The sequence below is a fragment of the Limanda limanda genome, chromosome 6, assembly GCF_963576545.1.
Source record: "Limanda limanda chromosome 6, fLimLim1.1, whole genome shotgun sequence".
Taxonomy (NCBI): domain Eukaryota; kingdom Metazoa; phylum Chordata; class Actinopteri; order Pleuronectiformes; family Pleuronectidae; genus Limanda; species Limanda limanda.
In genome coordinates this window covers 27,352,670-27,378,995 of record NC_083641.1, presented here as the reverse complement: position 1 = coordinate 27,378,995, position 26,326 = coordinate 27,352,670, and the positions used below count along the sequence as shown (strand labels likewise).

The 26,326-nt window shown below is 41.9% G+C and overlaps 1 protein-coding gene and 8 non-coding genes across 9 annotated transcripts in view; 8 read left to right on the top strand and 1 right to left on the bottom strand.

Annotated features, from left to right (window-relative positions):
• Positions 1-4,671: 4,671 nt before the first annotated feature.
• Positions 4,672-26,326, bottom strand: part of LOC133003018 (calcium-binding protein 8-like) — a 51,494-nt gene continuing 29,839 nt past the window's right edge. Inside the window, exons 6-7 of the mRNA XM_061072604.1 lie at positions 11,991-12,147; positions 4,672-4,799 (exon numbers count right to left, since the gene is read on the bottom strand). Of these exons, the coding sequence (XP_060928587.1) occupies positions 4,672-4,799; positions 11,991-12,147 (285 nt within the window). The remainder of the gene's footprint in view (positions 4,800-11,990; positions 12,148-26,326) is intronic.
• trnar-ucu (transfer RNA arginine (anticodon UCU)) lies at positions 9,912-10,028 on the top strand. Its single transcript has 2 exons — positions 9,912-9,948; positions 9,993-10,028. It is a non-coding gene; the product is annotated as a tRNA-Arg (tRNA).
• Positions 10,240-10,356, top strand: trnar-ucu (transfer RNA arginine (anticodon UCU)). The gene is made up of 2 exons: positions 10,240-10,276; positions 10,321-10,356. It is a non-coding gene; the product is annotated as a tRNA-Arg (tRNA).
• trnar-ucu (transfer RNA arginine (anticodon UCU)) lies at positions 10,590-10,706 on the top strand. Its single transcript has 2 exons — positions 10,590-10,626; positions 10,671-10,706. It is a non-coding gene; the product is annotated as a tRNA-Arg (tRNA).
• Positions 10,917-11,033, top strand: trnar-ucu (transfer RNA arginine (anticodon UCU)). The gene is made up of 2 exons: positions 10,917-10,953; positions 10,998-11,033. It is a non-coding gene; the product is annotated as a tRNA-Arg (tRNA).
• On the top strand, positions 11,244-11,360 carry trnar-ucu (transfer RNA arginine (anticodon UCU)). Its single transcript has 2 exons — positions 11,244-11,280; positions 11,325-11,360. It is a non-coding gene; the product is annotated as a tRNA-Arg (tRNA).
• On the top strand, positions 11,595-11,711 carry trnar-ucu (transfer RNA arginine (anticodon UCU)). The gene is made up of 2 exons: positions 11,595-11,631; positions 11,676-11,711. It is a non-coding gene; the product is annotated as a tRNA-Arg (tRNA).
• On the top strand, positions 16,115-16,231 carry trnar-ucu (transfer RNA arginine (anticodon UCU)). Its single transcript has 2 exons — positions 16,115-16,151; positions 16,196-16,231. It is a non-coding gene; the product is annotated as a tRNA-Arg (tRNA).
• trnar-ucu (transfer RNA arginine (anticodon UCU)) lies at positions 16,442-16,558 on the top strand. The gene is made up of 2 exons: positions 16,442-16,478; positions 16,523-16,558. It is a non-coding gene; the product is annotated as a tRNA-Arg (tRNA).

Below are 26,326 nucleotides of genomic sequence, written 5' to 3'. Positions count from 1 at the left end.
TTTGTTCACTTCGTCTTTGACCTTCAGCAGCAGCAGCTCTCCCCTGATTGATTAACGAGCTTTTTCATAATCTATCCCTCGTTCTGTCTCCTCAATGCTTTTGTTAATAAAACTATTTTCCACAGCAGGAAACTTATTTATCAAAGATGCATGGATTAGGTTCTCGAAATGTTATAAAACATCAACCTTCAGGAGTAAAACACTTTAAACCTAAACTGAGTCTGGAAGCTTGCATGAGGCTCAGTGTGTAAAAAAGAGGTGAGAAAAAAGATGATTTCATATGTCATCATTACATATACAAATGAATGTTTATAAAAGGGGTAAAAACTAAGAAAATGTGTATTCATAACCAAACCGCTTCTCCACAGTTGAATTTACCTTAAACATCTGTGGCCTCCAACACTTTCATAGAAATATCATTAGTTTCTCTACATGTTACTAGAATTTATCTTTGCTTTTGCGTCATTGCTTCACTTGTGTTGTCAACACGTCACAGTTCAAATACAAACTTCACAATTATATTAAAGAAAAAACACGACCAAGAGTTAAATTAGTTTTTTTTTTATTGCGTTGTGGGTTGAAACATTGTTTAACTGCTCATTGGTTCATATTCACCACGTGTTCCTCTAATCAGAGGCTCCATGTTGGACAAGGTGTTTGAGAAGATGCCACCCAGCACTTCTGCCACGAGCTCGTACCTGTTGTTTGAGTCTTTCTTTTTCAATACCTCTTAACTTACTTGAGCTTTGAGATCTGTCAATAAAACATATTCACCTCTGAACCGACAAGAAGTTGGAGCTTGACCCTGAAGTTACAACAGAGGAATACATATATTTATAATATGTATTATGCTAAGTGTGTTGTTGAAAGCTGCTTTTTGTTCATCACAAGAAAGGAAGCAAATGTTTTTATTACGTTTTGGTGCAGATCTGGGAGCAGTGGTTTTACTTTCTTTAAAATTGAGATCTGGCACTTTTCAAGATAATCATAAAACCTGACATGTTTAGAGGAATGATTTTTATGATTGTGTGGAAGTTTAAATGTAGTTTCATTAGGTTGCTGTTGGGCCTTGGTGGAGCTAAATGCTCTGTGAGAGTCATTCTGATTTTTAATTGCCCCATTTACACTGAATACCTCATATAAAATACAGGAAGTCATTAAGGAACAAATCTCACAATTTAACTGTTCTTATAAAATTCAACATTAACGTGGAATTAAGAACTTAAGAACTTTAACGACGATCCTGCCTCCAAAGTGTTTAAAAGTTTGGTCCAAGTGAAAATTAAACTGAAACACATACAAAAAAAACACGTTTATTGCATCAATGCTTATTCCTTTGACTTTTGTACAGAGTTTCATATTTACAGGATCATAATTATTAGGCCTCTAATAAATAGTTCAACTGAAAGTCTCTCTCTAGTCTACATGTTTAAATATTGCACATGCAAAGTATGTGTAGTATGTGCTTGTCTAATAGATTATTAGCTTTGTACAAAGTTACATGACAAAAAATACAACATGGGAGTCGACTTCCCCTTCAAAGTAAAAGTCTGCTTCAACGATGAAGACGTGCAGCCACTGATATGAAATAAAGATGTAAAGACAAAGTTCTTCTCAGAGAACAAATAACATGAAACACTTTCCAGTTTGAACAGGACAGCAGTGATGAGTGCATGTACAACTTATTATACTTTCATGTAAAAAAAAAAAAGAATAACACCAGTGTGACCTACGGGATTTCAAATTGTACAATTGATAAATCTTCTGAGAATGAAAATCTGATCCTATAAACAGACGTGTTTTTTACATGTGTGTTCGGTTTCGAGTGCTGCTCGACCCAGTGCACATCGAAATCACCCACATCTAATATCTGAGAGCCTGACGTCACAGTCCCATAGTGCTTAGAGAGTGAGACACACACACACACAGACACACACAGTGATGGGACATGAACGATGTGATCTCCCCTCACCTCTAGATGGCGCTCTTGCACAGACCTACAACTGTGTGATGCCATGGAAACAGATGACAGGTACAGTGCAAAAAATAATAAAACACAACAACAGGAACAAACCGAATCCTACAGGACAGAGAAATCTGCCAGGGAACAAAGCCTGTTTGATCTAGTGTTTCCTGGTGGCAACAGGGAAAAGCCTCTGTGCTGCTTTGTCTGCTTTCTCACCTCGTGGAGTTCTATGGCTTTGGAAGGAGGGATGAGAGGAAGCAGAGAAGGGTCCTTGGTGGTGGAGCGGCCCCCCCTCCCTGCGCCTCTGGACCCAGGTGGGCAGACAGCACCAACAGTCATGCACATAGAGAGACACCGTCCGTCACCTCCAACAGACACGTGAGACACTTCAGACGACGGTATTTACAGGAGACAACGACTTGTTTTGCATGCACTCGATAATATGGGTGATCTGCGACCTCCCCCCCCCCCCTGGCCGGGTTGACATGTTGAGATGAGGGTCGGTGCAGGAGTTCAGAGCCGACGAGTCAGTGCTGTGGGAATCCTCCAAAACAGGAATCTGCTGCAAATGTATGTGGAATATGTGAGTATTTGACGTCTTTATCTGTGATGGGCACAGTGGTTTGTATCTCAGGACAGGGAGGAGCTTCCAAAGTTCAAATAAAATAAATATCGAGAGAGTTAAAGTTACATTTGGTTCATCTTTACATCCTATGTTGCTCAGATCTTCTTCAGGATGCAGTGTTTCCATCTATAATAATAACACTTTCTATCAAAGCTCTAACGATGTATAATGTAAACTTCTTCATATCGTCTGTGATGAAAACTTGCAAATATTCACAACTTCAAAAGTGGTTGAATTATTAAAAATGACAGATTTTGTCCAAAAAAACAACTGATAACTTTGAGGTGAGGTCGATTCGTTTTGTACAGTGATTTAAAAATTATAAAAATTGAATTTAAAGGGGAAACAAATGATGCACAGATCAGAAATCAAATATTAAGCGGTAAGGAGGTTGTGTATTCACCAAGATTCGAGATAAACAACTTGACAGATTTCAATTAAACTTGGTGGAAGAAAGAAATCAGGCATTAAGAGGACTGGTCTCTATGAGTGTGTGAAATCTGCTCCATCTGGATTGAATCTAAGGGTCTGTTGGGCCTCGGCTGAGAATGAGCTCTAGTTTTGAGCGGAGGAATCTGAAGGGGATCAAAATTTATCACAAGACTAAGATATATTTCATGCAGGAAGAGAAAATCCACCCTGAAACACATCTTCACTGTTAAAAAACTCCTGTGGTGCAGATGGTGAAACAACATTTATCCAGTTTTTTTATGACGGTAGGTAGAAATCTGTCAGAAATTCAGAAGAAATCACAGTCGCACAAGTTTCTTATTCTCAGCGTTTAGAGTAAACGTTGCATTTCAGGTTTTGTCGAATGGAAAATCTCTTTGCTCTTTAGCTGATATATTTGTCTGTTTATGTCCAGAGACATTGAGGGAAAATCTCCACTTGAGGGAAAAGAAGACGAGACAGACTGAGAGAAAGAGGATGGACCAAAAAAGTTGAATAAAAATCTTTGTGTTCACTGAGCATCAGATGATATCAGTGATTGCGTTTCCATGGACACCAACAATCTGATAAAAGACAATAGTCTGAATAAGACAAACATGTAAAGTTCTGATTATCTTAACCAGAACAAGGTCATTTTGGAAATAAGCAAATATCAACTTTAGACATATAATACTATTCTGATCATGTTTTTGTCTTGATTGCATTGTAACGTCCAATTTTGCCATATTGCCATATTTGTATTTATTCATTCAGAATAAGGTCGATAGTGTGAACATTGGTGTCCATGTAAACGTCAGTGAAAACATCACAGGGTGGATTCTCTTTCCTTTTACTAATGAAGACACAGAAACTTCTTCTCTTAAACTTTGAAGTCTTTAAACTAAACAAGTTTCCAGGAGAGAGAAGATCCACAACCACACGTTCAGAGCCGCTGCATCCGTTCACCGGCGCCACGAGGCCGGACCTCCAGCCTGGATCTGCCTCTTTAACATCTCACCCGTTGCCTGCTTTGGTTTGTAGGGCGGATGAACTGAGGTCAGCACCTCCCACCGGCCCCAAGTGGGAGGAGCTGAAAGTAGAAAGTTGCAGCGCTGACGTATCGTAGCACCGCAGGAGCAGGAGGAGCAGGAGCAGGAGCAGGAGGAGCAGAACACATCCTTCTGCTTGAGTGGCGCCAAGCTCTGCCATCTTCTAGAACGAGAGGTCACCTGTCCCTCTCTCTCTCCTTTTAGCGCCGGCCGCTCGTCAGACTCCTGGCCGGTGACACATCTGCACACGACACATCTGGCTGGAAAAGAAACGCCGCTCTGAACTTCTGCACTCAACGTCTTTTTTTTGTACATTTGTTTTATTGCATCGGGGAAACAGAGAGGACGTAATGTGTGATGTCAGCCCTTGAGTGTCCCTGTCAGAGTAAAGTGGGAGGAGTCCTGCATGACTCCTCATGCTGGCTTCACAGTTTCATTGGACGTCGGAAAAAAAGGGAATTTTGAAAATGGATTCCGTCGGAGGTTGTTTGTTCCAGTGTCACTCCATGTGGTTCTGTTCCTGTCCGCGGGGATGAGACCACACCCACTGGCATGCACATGCAGGCTGGCTCCCCCCCCCCCCCCGCTCACAGTGGGCACGGCTACTCCATGCCGTTCCTCAGCATCTGATTGGCTGCGATGAGCATGACGCTGATGATGAACGCCATGGCGAAGGCGCAGATGAGGCTCTTCCTCACGCACGTCTGGCGGTTCTTCTTCGCCGGGTGAACTGAAAGAGGAAATAAGAAAAAGATGAAGAAGCTCCTGAAGTGATAATTTCATAAACTTCACTAAGATGCTTAAATAATTCTAATTTCAATCTCAATGTTTGATCCATATATTCTCTGAAGGTGGATGTTTATTCATAAATCCGTGTCGACTGTCGCGTGAGATTCTCCTCAGTGTCTCAGAGCTCAGGACCAGAACTGGACGTGTGATCTCACATCGGTGTTGCCGGGCAGAACTCACAGCCTCTCTGGATCCCAGCTGAACGCACAGCGGGAAACCAGAGAATCAGAGTGAAGCACTCAGTGTGACAGTGAGACAGTGAACTGATGCATGTGGACGCACAGATGGACACATTAGAACAGAGAGTTTACATTGAGATCTTGTAATTTACTGTTAAACAATCCTTTAAAGAGGAATTCCACTAATTTTGCATTAGTACAGTTATTAATGAGGAGGAATATTCAACATGTGACACCAGTTGCATCATAAGACATAAATCTGATGATGTGTTCAAACTGAATGTGGACAGATACGATCTAATGGACGATGCCATTAAGGTGCAGAAAAAAATTCTCATTCATTAATAGAGATTATGATTATCGGGCGTAATATTTTTACCATCCCAGGTAGACGTACCACAATCTATGAGACTGTGAAACAATGTTATTCTCTCCTAGAAGCCACAAGTCTGTTTTATACCAACTTTCAGGGAAATGTGATTTTGTGCAATGTCAAGAGGAAGCACTACACTACCCACAATCCTCAGGTGTAAGAAAAGCAACATCTCTGATTGGTCGAGCTCACTGTTAATGCTGATTTGCCAGGATTACAGAACACACTTTCCAAGTGCCAGAGTAGACAAAGAGGGACAACATGATGGTTCACTAAAAGTGGAGCCAAATAATCTCAGTGGCCCCCTGGTGGCTGGCTGCAGTACGGGTCATAAACCCTGTACCAAACTACAAAGTCCAAGACTGTTTCCTTCCTTTGAACTATATCACACTATATTTCTGCTAAGTTTGGTCGAGTGCATGATACAGTGGCACCAAATGACATCAAAAGCACAAGATGGCAGGACCCAGAATGTTTGAGTTTCCTCTTTATCCACTGAGAGGAAGCGGAGACATGTCGTCCATCTTTATTTAGTCTCTGGGCCGTCGGCTACTGGACAACTTTAAAGACAGAAGATATGAGAGTACAAATGAATAATGACACGTTGAGCTGGAGGTCATTACGCAACAAATCCAAGCTGACACTCAGAATCACATTACAGCCGACTGCGCTCCGTCTCTCTGATCATTCTCTCGTTCAATCATCGTCCGGCGCCGACTGGTAACTCAGCAGCCGGCTGCGAGAGACTCCAGCGATTCCACCGGGCCGCGGTAATTAGGGGAGCCGGGCCAATGACCGGCAGCCACACGGCGTCGCTCACTCGCTCTATTTTTAGCTCTTAATTTGAGAAGCACTGAAGTCATCGAAAAACGCTGCTCCAAAGAAAATGAAAAGTAGGACAGCAGTCGCTCCGTGCTTTTTGGCCGAGGTTTTTTTATTTGGCTGCTGTTGAAGAAAACTATTCCAGACTCATATAAAACATGACACGAGGTTTGGGCAAACAGATTATCTAAGATCGGACGTTCAGCCAGTTTCCAAGGTGATGTAACTCAATGTTTGATGAATGTTGCACTGAGGCTTTTTAACCTGATTTTAACCAGGAGAGGTTTACGAGCAATAACATCTCTGTTCCAGGAAAACACAGCTCGCTCTCACATCGACACCTGGAAGCTGAACCACAGCTATAAGACATTTGTAGCAGGACAGCAAGTCTCCAACTAAACCGGTACCGATGTTACTCCAACACAGAACTCCTGTTTCCCAACATTTAGGCAAAGCCCCCCCCCCCCCCATGGTGAAAGGTTGAGGAGTTCGGACATCTGAAGGAGAGCTCAGAGTAGAATCCCTTCCCCTTCACATCGAACAGGGACAGTTGGATAATTCAGGGATCTAATCTTGATGCCTTTTGTTCTGGGCGACTTCCAGGTTTAACAAGCATCTCCAACTGGGAGGAGACTCATGGCGTTGACCCAGAACTCACTCGAGGGACTGAGTATCCCATCAGGCCTGGGGACACCTTTGGATCCTCCAGGACGAGCTGGAAGGAGACAGGGGAGAGGGAAGTCTAGAGCATCCTACTTAGCCAGCTACCTCCACAACCCGGATGGAGGATCGGAGGACAATGGATGTAAGGATGAATGGTTTGATAGATGGATGGATTGATGGAATGAAGGATAGACGGATGAATGGTTTGATAGATGGAAGGATGGATGGCTGGTTTGATAGATGGATGGATGGAATGAAGGAGGGACGGATGAATGGTTTGATAGATGGAAGATGGATGGCTGGTTTGATAGATGGATGGATGGATGGAATGAAGGAGGGGTGGATGAATGGTTTGATAGATGGAAGGATGGATGGATGGTTTGATAGATGGATGGATGGATGGTTTGATAGATGGATGGATGGATGGATGGATGGATGGATGGATGGATGGATGGATGGATGATGAATGGATTGATGGATGGTTGGATGATCCAGGGGGAGATACCTTCAGATTATGCTGAAAGTCCCTTATTTTCCTTAAAGACTCAGACCTTGATCCAGGCAAAAGGACTTCACTCTCCTGATATGAAGCCCCTCTGGTTGTGTAAGTGATGCTGAGTTAACAACAATCCGATGGAAACACCATGTGTGCAGCTGTCGGCTGAACTGCTGCGACGGGGGGAGACCTGCGGTGGAGACATTAGTTCTGGGTCCAGTCGCCCGGACCTGCCTCATAAAACACCTCCTCCGCCGCCTGGAGTCACCGCACCGCTGCCGAACCTCTGAAGGATTCTCAGTGGAGCGCCGAGCTCAGAGAGCTAATGAAGTGTGCGTCGGTTTCCAGACTCTGACTAACGACCGTCGACTTTCACATGTGCTTGGAATGAATGGATCTTTGTGGATGTTCAGCCGGGACGCCTGCGCTAACAATCACACGTTACCTAACGAGTATTTATACTTTCTGGTGACGTCTCCAGGAGCCGGTGTCCACTTGTTTGAAATCTGTCAATCATGTCAATCAAAGAGCGACTAACAGGACATTTCTTCTCCTTCTCTAACCTCTTGAGCCACAGACACAATGTGATGAAAAGGATAATTTAATTAATTTACTACAAGATTTTATTTTCAATGCAACCATCCAATGCCGGGTTGTTGAGATTTTTAAACAAAAAATCCCTCACATCTCGTTCTATGTTTTAGTTTTGTTTTGTTTATTTCACACTAAACAAATAGTATTTTAAATTAAAGTTAAAAAGTAGTTTATATACATTTGTTTATAATGGCTTGTATTCAAACTACAGCCAAATATAAAAAAAAGAAAAATACATAATTATCAATTACTAATATTTTAGTGTCATCCATGAAAAAGTTCATAAATATAACTTATTGCTAAATTGATATTAGTTATTGGTACTAATTTACCAACCAGTTATTAAAACCTTATGTCCAAGAAAAAAAACAAGTTATTTTTATGAATAACTATAAAAAGTAACAAAAACTAAATATAACCAAATATATTAATTCAAGTTTATTCTGTGAAACAAAAGTTTTTGTATCGTACATATCAACAACAATAAGCGCTGGCTGTCAAAGCCTCACACTGCCTCATGATCATACTTCTAACAGAGCCGAGTGGCAGCGGTGAGGTTTCCTGCGTCTCGCTGCCACCCCCCCCCGCTGGTCAGACGCCTCGCTGCACTTTACGCTCTTGTACGATTTGCTCGGCGATGATTCAGTGTTTACATTGTTCACCGTGTTGTTGTATTTTTCCAGCTTCACACGTATCGATTCCCGAGCGAAGGTGAAGCCAGAGGGGAAATCAAGTTACTCTTCTGCTCCCTCGTATATCAGAGCGCCGCAGCCGCGAGCAGCAGGAAGCGTGATGAATCCAGCTCGGTATGAATCGCACGGTGACGCTGGGTATTGATTTGTCCGTGACCGAGCGCAGTGTGGTGTCCCCCCCGCTGGCAGCTGGTGCTCGTGGAGCTCGGGGGGAAACAGATGTGATCGTGATGTGGTAACACTCTCCATCATAAACTCAGCAGGAACAGGTTTTTTTTAAAGATGTAACTTGTTAAACACGCTGATAAAGTGTCGGTGCGACGTGTCGATCCAGTGAACTCCCTCTGAGACACATTCACAGGTCCGTGATGTTTGGAATCTCAATGCGACTGAATACTAAATTCAATATAATCCATGTTGCAGACACTTGTGGAGAAGACCCTCTGTCTGAATTACAGAGGAGGCTGAGACCCCGCTCGGACACGTGGGATCTGCGACATGATGACTCAGCATTTGCCAACGCACCAAATTCAGTGTTGGGACAAAGTGGACGACACAGAAGAAGCTGCAGCTTTTGGTTGCTGATTTCTCAAAGAACAATTAAACATTTATTCTGTGTTTATGTTTCTGAATCATATAATCCATAGATTTACCAGCACTTAGATGTTATCTTTTCTTTATTTTTGGTTTTGTCTTTTCCCTTTGCTTTATTCTCATGCAATTTGTACAGTACTGTGTAACCTTCCTAAGATAAGTCCTGTATAAATTTAAGTTTTACTATTATCATTACTACAAATAAAGTTGGATGATACATCTCAACTTCCTACTGTTGTAAACAAATGAAGTATCTCTTGGTTTTGTTGTTGTGGAGCTGAGGTATCGAGGCAAAAAAAATACTTTGAAATAGAAATAAAACTTTTTTGACACTTTTACATTTCCTGTTTTACTGCTGACAAAGTGAAAAAGCCCAATGCTGTGTCTCTATTTGCATATTTCCTGAGTCACACTTTTTTTTTGCCTAGGAGCTTTCACACGGACAAGTGCTGCAACATGAAGACGACTTCAGCTACGTAGCGGAAGAGGAGAGACCACTTGCTTATTTGTACACAAACAGTGGTGGAGTAAGACGCTGTTCATTAAGATTCTGCTGTTATTCCATGTCACATGACACAGGGCAGCCTCCAGATGTTTTTTGTGAGTCCACAGCTGCAGCTTTTTGGTTTGGGTCACGTAAGGCTCTGTGGCGCAATGGATAGCGCATTGGACTTCTAGCATCATCATATTCAAGTGTTCTAACATCAGCACAAAGGAAGTGATTCAAAGGCTGTGGGTTCGAGTCCCACCAGAGTCGTCTTTATACATTAATGATCAGGAAAATCTGAGTCCTCTACGACATCTGACTTACTTCATCCCCAGATTTTGTGATGTGCATTTAGTCACACTGGAAAAAGACCAACTGTTTAATGGTTCTGGGTTTGATTCCCATCAAGTCTTTTGTTCGATAGTCTCACCGTTACAAAGTTTCAAAATACTGAAACGGACAAACGCCACCATAAACGTGAGACTCTGTGGCGCAATGGATAGCGCATTGGACTTCTAGCATCATCATATCCTAGTGTTCTCTCATCAGCACAAAGGAAGTGATTCAAAGGTTGTGGGTTCAAGTCCCACCAGAGTCGTCTTTATACATTAATGAGCGGAGAAAATCTACATTAAAGAGAAGGAAAATCTGAGTCCTCTACGACATCTGACTTACTTGATCTCCGGATTTTGTGATGTGCATTGAGTCAGACTAGAAAAAGACCAACTGTTTATGGTTCTGGGTTTGATTCCCATCAAGTCTTTTGTCCGATAGTCCACTCGTTACAAAGTCTCAAAAAATGGAAACGGACAGACGCCAACATCAACGTGAGGCTCTGTGGCGCAATGGATAGCGCATTGGACTTCTAGCATCATCATATTCAAGTGTTCTAACATCAGCACAGAGGAAGTGATTCAAAGGTTGTGGGTTCGAGTCCCACCAGAGTCGTCTTTATACATTAATGAGCGGGAAAATCTGAGTCCTCTATGACATCTGACTTACTTCATCCCCAGATTATGTGATGTGCATTTAGTCACACTGGAAAAAGAACAACTGTTTAATGGTTCTGGGTTTGATTCCCATCAAGTCTTTTGTTCGATAGTCTCACTGTTACAAAGTTTCAAAAAAGAAAACGAACAAACGCAAACATCAACGTGAGGCTCTGTGGCGCAATGGATAGCGCATTGGACTTCTAGCATCATCATATTCAAGTGTTCTAACATCAGCACAGAGGAAGTGATTCAAAGGTTGTGGGTTCGAGTCCCACCAGAGTCGTCTTTATACATTAATGATCAGGAAAATCTGAGTCCTCTACGACATCTGACTTACTTCATCCCCAGATTTTGTGATGTGCATTTAGTCACACTGGAAAAAGACCAACTGTTTAATGGTTCTGGGTTTGATTCCCATCAAGTCTTTTGTTCGATAGTCTCACTGTTACAAAGTTTCAAAAAAGAAAACGAACAAACGCAAACATCAACGTGAGGCTCTGTGGCGCAATGGATAGTGCATTGGACTTCTAGCATCATCATATACAAGTGTTGTTACATCAGCACAAAGGAAGTGATTCAAAGGTTGTGGGTTCGAGTCCCACCAGAGTCGTCTTTATACATTAATGAGCGGAGAAAATCTACATTAAAGAGAAGGAAAATCTGAGTCCTCTACGACATCTGACTTACTTGATCTCCAGATTTTGTGATGTGCATTTAGTCAGACTAGAAAAAGACCAACTGTTTAATGGTTTTGGGTTTGATTCCCATCAAGTCTTTTGTTCGATAGTCTCACTGTTACAAAGTTTCAAAAGACCGAAACGGACAAACGGAAACAACAACGTGAGGCTCTGTGGCGCAATGGATAGCGCATTGGACTTCTAGCATCATCATATTCAAGTGTTCCAACATAAGCACAAAGGAAGTGATTCAAAGGTTGTGGGTTCGAGTCCCACCAGAGTCGTCTTTATACAATAATGAGAAGAAAAATCTGAGTCCTCTATGACATCTGACTTACTCCAAGACTCCAGTTCTGCAGCGAGAGGGCATGTATATTTCACCAGCTCCACTTCAGAGTAGGTGACCCTCCCTATACCAGGTTTCAATAAATCAGCAGGTGTGAGGTGACTCTGCTGGTTATAGGTCATGATGAGGCAGCTCGAATTGTTCCTGACAGCATGAGCTACTATCTCTCTCTCCACCACACACACAGACAGACACACACTCAGGTAGTTTGGCTCACCTCCCTCATACTCCAACTGACAGTTCCCGGAGTTTTGCTTCAGACTCTCCTCCTCGTTGATGATGATGTTCTCGATGTCCTTCATGGTCAGGTGGTCGCGGAAGGCGTAGAACAGGATGTGCTTCAGCTCCTCCAGGCTGATCTGCTGCATGTCAAACTGCAGGGAGAGGGAGAGGGCTGAGGTGAGACTGTGTGTGTGTGTGTGTGCAGGAAACAGCAACTTGTGCTCAGTCTGATGTTTAATCTGCCGGATATAACTTGAATTCATTTATCACCACGTATAATCCAGATACAGCTGATGCATTGATTTAATTTAATGCCCTGATGTTATGACCTGTGTTTGATTTGTTGTTCACTTTGAAATGTTACACAATTTCTTTCCACGCGCACAGAGACACGCACACCCCAACTTGTAGACCAAGGGTATTTGAAGGTCTGATTGAGGGCAAACACACAGATGGGGGGGGGGGGGGTCGTAAATATAAGAGATTCTGGTCGTCGATCACATCCTGTAAACTTTACCAACACAACACTGGAGAGCAACATTTGATTTATTTTAAAGGAAAACAACCAGAATCTCTTATATTTACAAACACAACTCAGTTTATCAGGCGATTGACAAAATGCTGTTTGCATAGAATTTTAAAAATCAAATAACTCAAATAACAAGCAAACATTTTTGATGATTGAAACTTCTCCAGTGTCGTCATAGGAAAACCTTTTGTTTTAACATAGTCACACATCTTACTGTTCACAGGATCTCAGCAGAGACACTCAGGATCTAAACATGGAAGCAACTGACTCTGGAACTCTAATCCCTCTCATGGCCTGACACCAGTTCTGCAGCGTGAAGCCATAACCGAGCAATCTGTGACACAGAAAGGTTTTCTCTCTCCATGACCTTGTTGGTTCTTTCAGTCTGAACTGAACCACGAGATAAAGACGCTTTAACTTTTCAAACAGACTCAGTGAATCTAATCTGTGACATCGAGTTGATCTTTCACGAGTCAGCAGACCTGCACCTGGTGGAGGAACTCATCCTACGCTTCTTATAAAGTTCTGATGAAGCAGAGTCACAGCGACTGCGTAGATTGAAACTGATTTTCTAGCTTTGAGACGCAGGTTGGTGTTTGTGTTGTTGACAGGGGCGGGGGGGCTGATCCGCAGCAGCGACAATATCATGAAAAATCTATGATCGGATATTAAGGAGACTGCAGGAAACAACCTCATGAGGCCACATGCCTTAAAACGTCTAAATGATGATGGAGTTTTGGCCTTACATTTTACTATTCAATTATTAATTATGTGCATGTACAGTTTGCACAATGTTTATAATCTAGATAGTAAAAGATTTGTCTGACAATTGGAATGAAGTGGTTTGCTGTCGTGTGTTTCTTGGATTCAGGTTTTGATTCATTGACATTTTTACATGACCTGTGAAAATGTTTTTCTTTTATTTCAATTTGCAAATTCAAACATCCCAGGGAGCTTTTCTACGAGACAAATCCACTGGGAAGATAATTACATAAATCACACTTACAATCAATACCATTTATTATCTCCTCACCTCAGAGTGAACACACAATAGCCTCCACAGAGATTCATCACCAGAGCCGGTTCAAAGCTGCAGGTCAGAGTTATGAATCTAGTTTGATGCGTCGTTAATCAGTATTAACAAAACTGAAAACGTGAATTATAACAAGGTAAATTAAGAGCAGAAGAAATGTTGAAACCACTTGCAGCTGTTTAACTCAAGTGTGTTCATTTCATCTAACAGGGTGAGAAGTGCAGCACATAGAAGTTATGGTTTATTTTTGGCAGGAAATTAAAAAACGGCTTGGTTTTTATTTTGCAGAATAAAAAAAAAAAGGGAAAATTCAAACAACGTATGAATTATTCATTAATTTGATAAAACAGCAGCGACAGAAACAACCACAAACAACTCAACAAATAAACCCCTGCTCATGCATTCAGTTCGCTGTCACTTGAATGATCCAAATGTTTAAATTATGTTATTATTATTCATGAGATACATCATCTGTGAAGTGAAGACAAAAAGACCCCTCACAGAGAATTGACCCGACAGAGGAAGATGTTTTACACCACAAACCCTCAAAGGTTCTCAGACGCTGATGAGCTGCAGCACACGTTCTAGATCAGTAACACAATCACCAACGCACACAACATCCTTGTGTGTATAATTCAAATCACCTGTCATGTACAACAACATGAAACAGATGTTCAGATGAGATTTTCCCTCTGGAGCGAAGAACGAGATGTAAACCTGCAGCATCGGCCTCGTTAGTTAGAAAGTTAAAGATGGCTCCCGTGTGACTCCTCCCACAGGGACACAGGTCAGCAGCCCGACTGCATTTCCACGACCTTGGTGCGACCTTACCCCCGCCTGGCAACGCCATCGCAGACAGACATCAAGAGACAGCCGGGGGACGGGGGGGCGTCCCCTGCCGGGAGGAGACGGACGAGCCGGAGGACAGATCCATTCACCCAGCTCTCCAGTGGCAGATAAGAAAAAGCCATTTTATTTTTCTCTTTCCACGTCCCACCGACAATATTCACATTCAAGCAGGGACTGACCTTTACTGGACAATATGGAGGAGGGGGGGGGGGAATGACGCCCCCGGGACGTGAAGTGACTCTCACAGAAAAGACAGATCTTTAGTAGCACACCCACTGCTGTGTGACCTACAGTTTAATACAGAGCCCGACACAGTGTGTAGTTCTCTTTGTCGCACAGTCTTCACAGACGCACAAAGCAGCACCGAGGCTTTTAATGGAGAATCTGAGAGTTGGAAATGTCACGTCCTGTTAAGTTAGAGCTGAGGACGGAGCCTCGTCGTGAACTGAATCCCTGACGGAGCGAGGACGGAGGTTCGCACGGACACTTAGAATCTGCGACATGAATTACGCATCAATTTACTTAAAAAAAAGCAGAGATGAGGTTTTTATACCAGCACTGAATACAGAGTTTAAAACCCACAGAGCTCTTCCAATCACTCTCAGCAATATCTGGCAAAACACTGCAGCCTGACCCTTTGATAGCTATCTTTGGTGTAGTAAGGGAGGAGCTAAAGCTGTCCCGTCTCCATAAAAATGCAATTGCTTTTGCATCATTGCATGCCCGACGTCTGATTCTGCTGAATTGGAAGGGGAAGAATCCTCCTGCCTATGTTCATTGGATTAGAGAGGTGATGTTGGGATTGGCTCTTGAAAAAATTAGATATACAGTACACGGGTCGGAGGTTAAATACGACAGAACCTGGTCACAGTTCATGACAAATATCAAGAGTTTGCCTTTTGCCTGAATCCTTGTTCTTATTTAATATGTATTTATCTTTCCCTCTTTCCTTCTCTGATTGCCTTCCTAGTCTTCTCAATGCTTATATTCTGACTGTTGGGACTTTTTTCTTATGTTAAAGGTCCTGGATGTCGGTGTTATGAACATAATGATCAACATAGATTGGTTTGAGTCTTTTTTTTTTTTTTTAATTTATTTATTTATTATTATTATTATTATTTATTTATTTTATTTTTTTCCTTTGGCCTGTCTCTTTTTTGTATTTGTCTATATTTGCTTTCTTCTTTTGGTGTTCTGTCTGTCAGTGTGATACGTGAGTGTCTTTGTGGATTTATTTGTGGGGATGCCACCTGGTTGGTGTGGGGGGAGGGGGGCGGGTGCGCAACTTTTGTAAGAAATGCATAACTAATGATGTAAATGTTTTCAATATGGAAAAACGATAAATAAAGTTGTAAAAAAAAAAAAAAAACCACAGAGCAACATTGTGAATAAATATATAATAATTCAGGGACGAGCGGATTTCATATGTACAGTTTATAACTTTATTACAATGTGATAAATCATATTAACAACAAGATAATTTCTTCTGAGCAACAGGAACAATTCGTAAAGTATAAACACGAATGTGGACCCACTTGAATGCTCATAACCATAAATCTACAAATTAATGTTTGCAGGAATAATCACTGTTCCTGTTTTTGATTTGACAAAATATATCTATTTGGATCCCATCAAGTCTTTTGTTCGATAGTCTCACCGTTACAAAGTTTCAAAAGAACAAAAGGAACAAACTCCAACATCAACATGAGGCTCTGTGGCGCAATGGATAGCGCATTGGACTTCTAGCATCATCATATTCAATTGTCCTCACATCAGCACAAAGGAAGTGATTCAAAGGTTGTGGGTTCGAGTCCCACCAGAGTCTTCTTTATACATTAATGAGAAGGAAAATCTGAGTCCTCTACCACATCTGACTTACTTGATGTCCAGATTTTGTGATGTGCATTTAATCACACTGGAAAAAGAACAACTGTTTAATGGTTCTGGGTTTGATTCCCATCAAGTCTTTTGGTCTATAGTCTACAAGTTACAAAGTTTCAAAAGACCGAAAAGGACAAATGCCAGCATAACAAGAGGCTCTGTGGCACAATGGATAGCGCATTGGACTTCTAGCATCATCATATTCAAGTGTTCCAACATAAGCACAAAGGAAGTGATTCAAAGGTTGTGGGTTCGAGTCCCACCAGAGTCGTCCTTATACATTATGAGAAGGAAAATCTGAGTCCTCTACGACATCTGAATGACTTGATCTCAAGAGTGTGTGATGTGCGTTTAGTCACACTGGATAAATCCCAACTGTTTAATGGTTCTGGGTTTGATTCCCATCAAGTCTTTTGTTCGATAGTCTCACCGTTACAAAGTTTCAAAAGACCGAAACGTACAAACGCCAAGTGTCTGGATTCAGAGGCTGAGTTCTTCAGCGGCTGCAGAGCGACGAGTCAGCCACAATTCAAAGACTCCTCGAAACGCGTCCTTCCACAAAATATATCTCTTCTATACAAAGGTTTAAAAATAAAGATGATATACGTCAGTATGATATATCTGTACTCCCTGAGAAAAGATAGATATAGAATTATCTTAAAAAGTCTCTTCACCGAGGTGTCAAGAATCATTATCATCATAAACATTCAGGGTGAGCGATCCGGCTCAAAGCAACCAGATGTATCAAGGTTGATTTTCTCGGCCGAACAGACGCAACACCCTTGAATTAAGCCGTGAAACTTTTGTCGATCTTGTTCAATCGATAGCGTGCGTGCTCTTCACGCCGCAAAGTGGGTTTAGTGTCGAAGATGAGGAAGAGGAGGAGAAGAAGCCGTGTTCCTCTCTGCACTCTGCTCAGCTGCTCACACACGCAGGCGGGGGTGGTGGTGGGGGGGAGAAGGTGCCAAGAACCAGCATCGATCCATCTGCTGAGCTCAGCCCCTTGCAGCGCGGCCAAGTCACGCAGTTACAGATGATGCTCGGCGCTCACACAGAATCCAATTATATGCATTTGCTAATCTGAATTTTAACGCCATGGGCTGGCAAGTAATTTGGTTTTAATGGCGGAAGTATTAGTGCATCTGAAACGCTGCACGGCCGGGAACAAGCTCATCATACAGGGTCAATCGATTTAAAGGCATAATTATGGGATGTAGCCACAAGCACAAAGATTTTAAATGATCTCTGCCCTTTAATACACTGTTAAGTATCTCTTCACTTCTTTTTTAGTGTCAGTTCCAGTGATGTTTTGCAGGGATGTGATGGCATCATAACACTCACACTAACCAGTAATAGAATCATGGTGTAATCTGTAAATCAATATCTATGTTAATAAAGATTTTCTCCCACTATCCACACGTGAGAAAAAAGAAAGCGGCCATCTTGCACCAATGGCCTCACTTAGAGCCCGGGGAGTCAGTGGAGGCGTGATCAGGAGTTTGACCAATCAGGAGTCAGTGTCAACTGTCAATCACAACGTAGAGTAAAATGAAAAGCAAAGTAATCAGAAACAGGAACATTTGAACTAACATCAGTGTGATAAGAACAAGCTAAATTGGCCGAAACCAGGTTTTAAAAATCAATTTTTGCTCGCTCCATTTCACATTCACTAACATGGAGGAGGCTGAGTTGATGACCAATACTGCAGCCAGCCACCAGGGGCTGAGACCGACTCGACAGGTCACATCCCAGGAAGAGTTCTCTGTCTTCGTTAACACTCACTGGTCATAATCTCGAAAGTGGATTTGACAGCGAGGAGAAGATGACAGTTCACTTCCCTCTGAACTGAAGATCTTCTTCTGGCACTTCGGGAAGTTGCAGCTGTCAATCCAACCATTGCAACATTTCCTTTAGACTTTGAGCAGTTTTTGCATCACCACCGTGGAGTCTGGGGTGAGTGGGGGGGTGAGGAATCAAACCTCCCAGGACGGGTCGTGGCTCCACCCGTCAGCAGCAGTGAGAGTTAACACGTTGGGCTTCTGACAGCCGGCTGACGCATGCGCTGGAAGTTGTAAAGAACAACGACTCATCACTACTTGATTCCATCTCTGAAACGTTCTCTCTCCAGCCAGGGACTGGACTGCAGGGACATGTATTATTTACCAAGCAGAGTATTCACACTCCTGCATTATTCACCGAACACTCCCTGAACCTGAATGTGCTCTTTTCTCATAACTACATTCGTATCTTAGCTTTTTTGTTTGCACACATCTGGAGGCAACATCTGTTTAAATAGAGTAGAAACATGTTCATCTTCTCATCTGTGACGTGTTCATGTGCAACTGCTTTAGAAAAGTAAGTTGAAGGTGTCGCACTGAGATTTGTGAAGCTGCAGCAAGAGTCAATCAATTAATCAAAACCATAATCAGCTGATTCAATCAATCAATCAATCAATCAATCAATCAAGTTTTATTTGTATAGCCCACATTCACAAATCACAATTCGTCTCATAGGGCTTTAACATGGTGTGACATCCTCTGTCCTTAACCCTCAACAAGAGTAAGGAAAAACTACTAAAAACCCTTTTAACAGGTAAAAATATGTAGAAACCTCAGAGAGAGACATGTGAGGGATCCCTCTCCCAGGACGGACAGAAGTGCAATAGATGTCAAGTGTATTGCAATGACCATTTGATTGTTTCAGCCCCAAATATTTAATTATTTTGATTCTGACTAACTCCTGTATTCAGCTAAATAGTCCAAAGATTGAATCTGTAACTTCTATAATTATTAACTAGGATATTACTCCTGCAGATTTGTAAACTGTCTCTCTACAGGTTCTTCATGCCACAGGTTCTAAGACCCGACTGAACCTGATCCATCCATCACCTCCTCCTCTGTCCACCTCTGATGCTCAGGTCCAACATGAACCTTTATCGATCTCTGCTTCCTAACAGCAGCTCCGCCGTCCCCCCCGAAAGGCCCCGAGCCTTCAGGAGGAAATTTATGTCTCCATTACCTCCGCGTCATCCAGCAGTCAAAGTCCAGAAGAGTGATCGAGCGAAAGAGAAAACATAACGTTCACCACGAGAGTCAGCGGGAGAATAAATAGGAGCTCACATCTCGAGCAATGTTCCCGGTGATTTAAACATGGGCCACATGGGGAATTAGTGAAATTAACTTATACTTCAATTCTGTCAACACATTTAACCCGTGATGAAACAACCCGGATTATTGTAACACTTCACATCAAAGCCCTCAATCAACAACTGGGCTGAAGGATAAATCTCATTAAACTACGTCTGATTGTTTCTGTCGCGTCTTCAGACGAGAGCAGAAAACAGAAGAAGATAAACGCTCGAATCAGGAAGTTAACGTTGTGTGAATCCTTCAGGGGAATCTGTGAAGAGCTCGTGCAGAACTCAACCTTCTCCCTTCAGATGTCTTAACTCAGAGGCAACCTGACTGCCGAGAGCCACTGAGCAAGCAGTCATTTACCAATTATTGTTAGTATTAGTAATCAACGAGATGTTACACCCGTTAACCCTGGAGAGGAGCACAGGAGAGGCAGAGCCTGAGGTTCACAGTCCTCATTAGTAGGATGTGACCGGCCTCATGTACAGTAATTCATTTCCTTTCCTGAAGAGACAGAAGACAAGAGAGACGGAGAGAATAAGAACAGGTTGGGGAGAGCGGGGGAGAGATGGAGAGCTGAAGAGGTGGAGGAGAGATGTGGGAGGACAAATTAATTCAAAAGCTTTTACTCCGAGGTTTATTTAGGCTCAATGCGAACCTGAGAATATTCAGCACAAGGTTTAATTAAGCCCCAAAGGAAAGCAGCTACAAGAACCATTCTAAACCCGGGAACTGATGATGAACCTCATGAGAAAGTGGTCAAAACTTTTGTTTTCACTTTCACCGATTTCCTAATTAGGTCGGGTTCGCAGAAGAAGATTCAGGAATGAAATAAGCTCTTTTAAACTCTTTTCAAACACTGAAGAAGAAGCTGAAGAGTCTGACTTTACCTCTATTTGCCATTTTATTCTTTTCTTCTTAAGCAAAGGCACAAAAAGCATCATCCAACCTCCAGGGGAGCAACAGAGACGATTTAATATGAAATTATAATCATAATCAAAAGAATGTCACATCGGCTGCTCTGTTTGAGTTTGATGACAACTGGACAGAAACTAGAATTACAACCCAGTGGCTGTATTCCTCCAACAACCAGTAGCTTTTCAAGACTCACATGTGAGGTCACCATGACAAGTGGAATCTGATCAATTCCTTTTTGAGTCCAAGTGACAGCTGGTCAAATTTGAAGGTTTTGAAAATATCAAGTTCGAGAAGCCAAAACATGTTTTTTGAAGTCAGAGCGACCTTAGCCTTTGACCTTAGACTACCCAAATCTAATCAGTTCAACTTTGAGTCAAAATTAACATTTGAGTCAAATTTGAAAGGGTCTTCTGGAGCTGCTCTAGAGAAACTACGTTCACAAGGGAAAAAATGCCTCCAAACCTCAATCAGGTGATCATTGAGTTCCAGTGAATGTTTGAGGTGGTTTTTCAAATTCACATCTGTCCTTTATTGATCTCAAGCACATGTTTGAACCAAATTTGAAGAAAGTCCCAAAAGACATTCATGAGATATCGTGTTTAAAGGAATGGGAAGGACGGAAAACCTGAAACCATTCAGCATCCGGCCACTAGGAGGCGCCAGCACCGAGGCACTAATTGTAAAAGATGCAGGAATATGAGTTCAGCTGAGGAAATGTAGAAAAAGACTCCAACCGTGTCATAAATCGTTACATGATGCATCTATCATATGATAATCACATGATTCATTTTGTCTGCAGCCTTGACGAGACTTTGAAATACAACTCACGGAGGAAAAGGGTTTAACTGCCCCTCAGCTGATGTTGGTACAACGATCCACACTGTGGAACCATGAACAATGAGAAAAGGACCTTTTCAGTTGGATCCAGCAAACGAATGGTTTCCCCCCCTCATCTAAAAAATGATGCGCTGTGATTATTCAGTGGAGAGAAATGAAGACGCTGCCCTCCAGGAAATCCAGCGTGTCAGTAAAATGCGAAAATGAGGTCGGAGGCATTTATTCCGACTGACGGACACATCATTAAAATTCCGAGCCCTCGCTGTAATGCAACGTGTGTGCGATGTGTTGCCGACACTTCTCCGAGCCGCGATGGAGTGAATCACCGATGTAGCCGAGCTGACTCACATGTAATTAAAGCTCCTCGGGAACATAAGGAGGAGGTGAGGGACCAGGAGAAGAGAGAGAGGCTCCTCTGAGGTTTCATATGTGACAAAGAGGAGGAAGAGACGAAGTCAGACGAGCTTCTTCTCCTCAGGAGGCCTCAGGGTTCGAGCTGCAGCCGAACTTCAAACCACAGCAGACAATGTTTCCTCCGGGCTGAGAGAGAGAGAGCGATACCAGCTCCACTGATTGAGACAGTCGCTCTGTTGATGCACATTATCATCCGTATATTATTCTGGATAACGGCTCAAGTAGTTCAGGTTTTAATCTGCGTGTAAGCTTCTTACCGGGCACAGCAAATAGTCTGCTTTCAGAAATACATACTTCCTCCTGCAGAAACCAGCTTTCTGCAGGAGTATCTGTATAAACCTGTTGTTATCATACAACCTACTAATAGAACTGCAGAAACAATAACAAAAAAAACCTGATCAGAAACATGAACAGTTAAACAAATAGGACAGAAACCATCTTTGAAGAAAAAAAAAGTATTTGACATGTACATCGACTTTTTAGTTTGGAGGAGGCGGGGTTTATGAAATATACTGCAGCCAGCCACCAGGGGGCGATCAAGAGGTCTTTCACGTCTTCGAACTTTGTTTACAGCCGGTGGTTTGTCCGATATAAGACTTTGTTTAGGTTCTGCTGTAAAGACACTTGAAGTCTGGCGTGAATGGGACAAATTAAGTCATTTGGGACGGGGGGGGGATAAGTGCTGTCTCACATGCAGCTCAGCACCTGACACTCTTCATGAGAGTTAGCTCGGAAACTTGGAATTATGTCTGCTCCGGTTTGTCAAGTGAGGGTGAAGAGGGATAATAAATATGGACGCTATTTTAATCCAAAATGAAAGTGGGTATCAAACTTTAAATTCTGTCACAGGCTTCAGTGGAAAGTGTGACCTGGCTCGATAAGGGAGGAGATGGAAATGAGATTTGAATGGCTGCAGTGTGGCCTTGAATAATAAAGTCACACCAGTCACAAGATATAGATTTGAATTAAAAAAGAGAATATTAAGATAATGGTAATACACATTTCTTCTGCATTGTTTATATCTGCAAACATCACCACTAATATCATTTAGTCTGTTAAAGATAGATTTGTCAGGACAGGATGTTTAATAACTATTTACAAATGTTCTTCAGTAAATTAAACAAGTGAGAAAATGCCTTGTATCTCAGTGCTTGGTTCTCCTGGTTGCGTCCCTGGGTGGGTCTGAGTGTCCTTGTGTCCGTCCTCCTGCCGGATCACCTGCACCCCCCACTAGACTCGACCTGCTGCCGACTCCACAGACCTGCTGACCTACTTCTACCGGGGTCGTTCAACCGGACTCCAAATGGCCCCCCAACCTTCAGGGTGAGAGATACTGCCAACTTAGACAAACTAGAAGTAACCTTTGTTATTAAGCCTGTGAGCGTCTGGTTCAGCCGGTCTCTGTCTCTACTCTGGATTGGAAAACACTTTGCCTGATAAGGAAACTAACTCTGGAAACCTGGACCTGCTCTCTGGAGCCGAACCTCTGATCCAGGTTTATGCTTTTCTCAAACTACGAGTCTCAATCAGCTCACACCTCTTTCCCAACCGTCCCCTTATGAAACCACATTTAACTGTTTACAGATCTGCACCAAATTAATCAAACGGATAAATATCTGTCCACTAAGCAAAATTATTTTCATAGAGATCCATGAATTATCATTCTCTGACAAATCAAGGAAAATGCTGAAAATACTGTTTAGAATGTTAAAGAAAGGAGAAGAATTGTGAATAAAAATGTAAAATATTCTTCCCTGATCCATAGTGAGACCTTTATCGGTTTTTGCATAATCCTGCTGACAAATAACGTTACCAACCAAAAGATAAACGGACAGTGGTGGAAACACACCTCCTCCCTGGTGGAAGTGAGGAAATAAAAGTCAGACACGGCCTCAAATGAAGAGCAATGACTTTCAGGCAAGAGAAAATTCTTCCCAAATGAAAAGGCTCATGAGAACCAGACTTGAGAAATCTCTCCTTCCTGTTCCGAGTCGTCCATCCTCTCAACACAGGGATGATTTTCACGGTTTTATTTGTTCTTTGTGTGAACATTAACTGATGAAAGTATCATGAAAACACAAGCTCCACAGGCGGAGCTGCACCAGAGAGACTCCAGGAACGAGACAGGAGGCGATGCATCATGGTTCTTATAACAAGGCGGTCGGCAAATGAAAAGTAATTTCTGTTTTGAGGACACATTCATTCTGTGATCATAATTTTTGTGGCTATATGATGAAAAGGAATCGGAAGCATGAGCAAAAAGAGAGAAATTGGAACAAACAAAAATAAAATATTTGATTTTTAGATGATCAGCCTCTGCTCATACACAAATATAGATATATGATGTCTGAGGTTATCATGAAACAGAAATCTGAAAGAAACTCTGCAGCCACGTTTGTCTGTAGATGAAAAATATCAACGCTCCTTCTTATCATCTGCAATAAGTTTAGCTTCTAACAAGCGTCTTCAAGCGTCTTCAATCGTCTTCAATCGTCTTCAATCGTCTTCAATCGTCTTCAATCCCTCGAGCTGCGACATGAACTGAAAACGTTCAATAACCAACACGACGCTGCTGAGACTCACACTCCGGCTTTATGCTCATTCACCGACAGGTCAGTGCAGAACAATGCACATTTTGAAAGATCATTTTTCAAACCATTGCTCCAGAGCTGCAATGCTCAAACTAAAAATAAACGTAGTGAAATAACAGCATAAACACTGCACAGGCTTTTTGTGCTTTTAAGAGTCTCACATTTAAATGCCTTCGAGTTTAATTCTCCGGGATTTGTCAACATTTGATAAACTTTAAACTTCATGTATAAATGATGAGACTCGATTTGCATTTTTCATGCTTATTGAGGAGGGAAATACGAGCCTGTTTCCTAGAGATTATTCTTTAAAGTGCTGAAAGCTTCAGCTCACACTGAATCTGCTCAGGTCCTGTTTGTTTGTTAAAGAAAGTCCACAGAGGTTTTTACATAAACAGGATCCGACTGTAAGAGGAAAGAGACAAATGTGTGCAGATGTGTTCTTCAAGAGGATTAAAGGGACTGAAACATCTGGATTTAGGTGGAAATGCAAGTTGAATTGAAGAGAATAAAGAGAAAGAATAAAGAATAAATAAAGGTTCAAATGTAAAGCAAACAGGAAACATCTGGTTGGTGATGCTAAATTTCAAAATGACAACATTTAGACAGGATTGTAAATCTGGTTCATATTGTCAAGTCAAGTCAAATTTATTATCCCGTCTGAGGGAAGTTGTGTTGCAGCGAGACGACAAAATACACAAATCACCTTGAACACAACATAAAAATAAAAATACGCAACAGACGACAAGGAGTAAAAAAGTTATGGTTGCAAAAGTGAATGTATCACTAGAGCATATGCTGTGATTTAGTGACTCCAGAGTGATTTCATGAATCATTTTTATATCTATAAAGTTCAGGTCACCTAAGAAGAATCCAGTGTTGATTTTGAAACTCTTTTCTCGACAAAAACATTTTAGCTTTAGACCCAATCTGCCACATCATGTTGAAATGAAAGAATATACAGAAGAGAACACATTCTTCCAGAGACAGACAATCAGCTCCTTCCAGCTCCCTCTGTTCTCCACAAATAAAATCAAGTTATGAATCTGAAGCAGATGGAAAACTCGGAGTTTGACACGTCGTGACTTATGACTGTCGAGGGTAATGGCTTATGAGTTTTCTCCAGTTATGAATTATGACTTCTGCGATCTGCACTTCCTGCAGCCACACACACACACACAGAGCTGCTGTGCACGTCACTGTGCTCGGGTCACTCTGCATAAATCACCATGTCAATGATGAGACAAAGGGATTAATTAGATCAGTTAATTAGAAACACAAAGGAGCAAAGATCCTCTAAAATATGGATCTCGCTTCTTCAGTAATTATCACACGCAGGAATAAAGTCTGAGGGAAATTCTGTCAATCCAGACGAAGAAAGTGTCAAAAGCAAAGAGGTGTGGAAATAAAATGTACACAAAATGACTGACGTTATGGGGAACGTCTCTGAATGGTGTGAAGGTTTCTTCTACTCCTTATTCTTCTTTTTCTTCTTCTTCGATTTATTGGTGGGTGGCAACCAACATCTTCTTCTTCTCTGCTTTTTTATTCAAGGTTTCATTGTGGCGTGGTTTTGAAAGCACCACTTCCCAGTTTCCCAGTAGAGAGCGATCACTGGTGTCATGGGGTCCAAAACAGTTGACTCTATGAAAGGTCATGAGCCATATTCAACCACTATATGTCGACTTTTTACAATAAATTTAGTAATAAGCTAAAATCTTAAACTGTCCATAGAATCAAGGAACAGTTTAATAATTGAGTTCATCTCTTTAAATCCTTCTTCTGTTCACTGTGTTTAGTTTCTTTTACCACACGAGTCGAACATTCTTCCACCACAAACACAAGCAGCTACTTGTTCAGGTGTTTTAAGTCCAGATGATATTTTGGCAAATCTGTATCAGCAGCCGATACATTTTGGTCAATGCATTATTTAGCTTCTGTCTCTTCCACTCTCTTTTGCCTGCAGGCGAGTGAAGCTGGAGTCAAACTGAACTGAAACCAGAAAGATACAGATTCTGCACATTCACATGTAGAATCTGTTTTATACAGAGATTCATCAAAGTACAATAATCTGTTTGTTATTCGTGAAGCCGTCTTTTTCATGATTGTGCCAATAATGATTTAGCGAAACAGAGGAGAATTAAATTG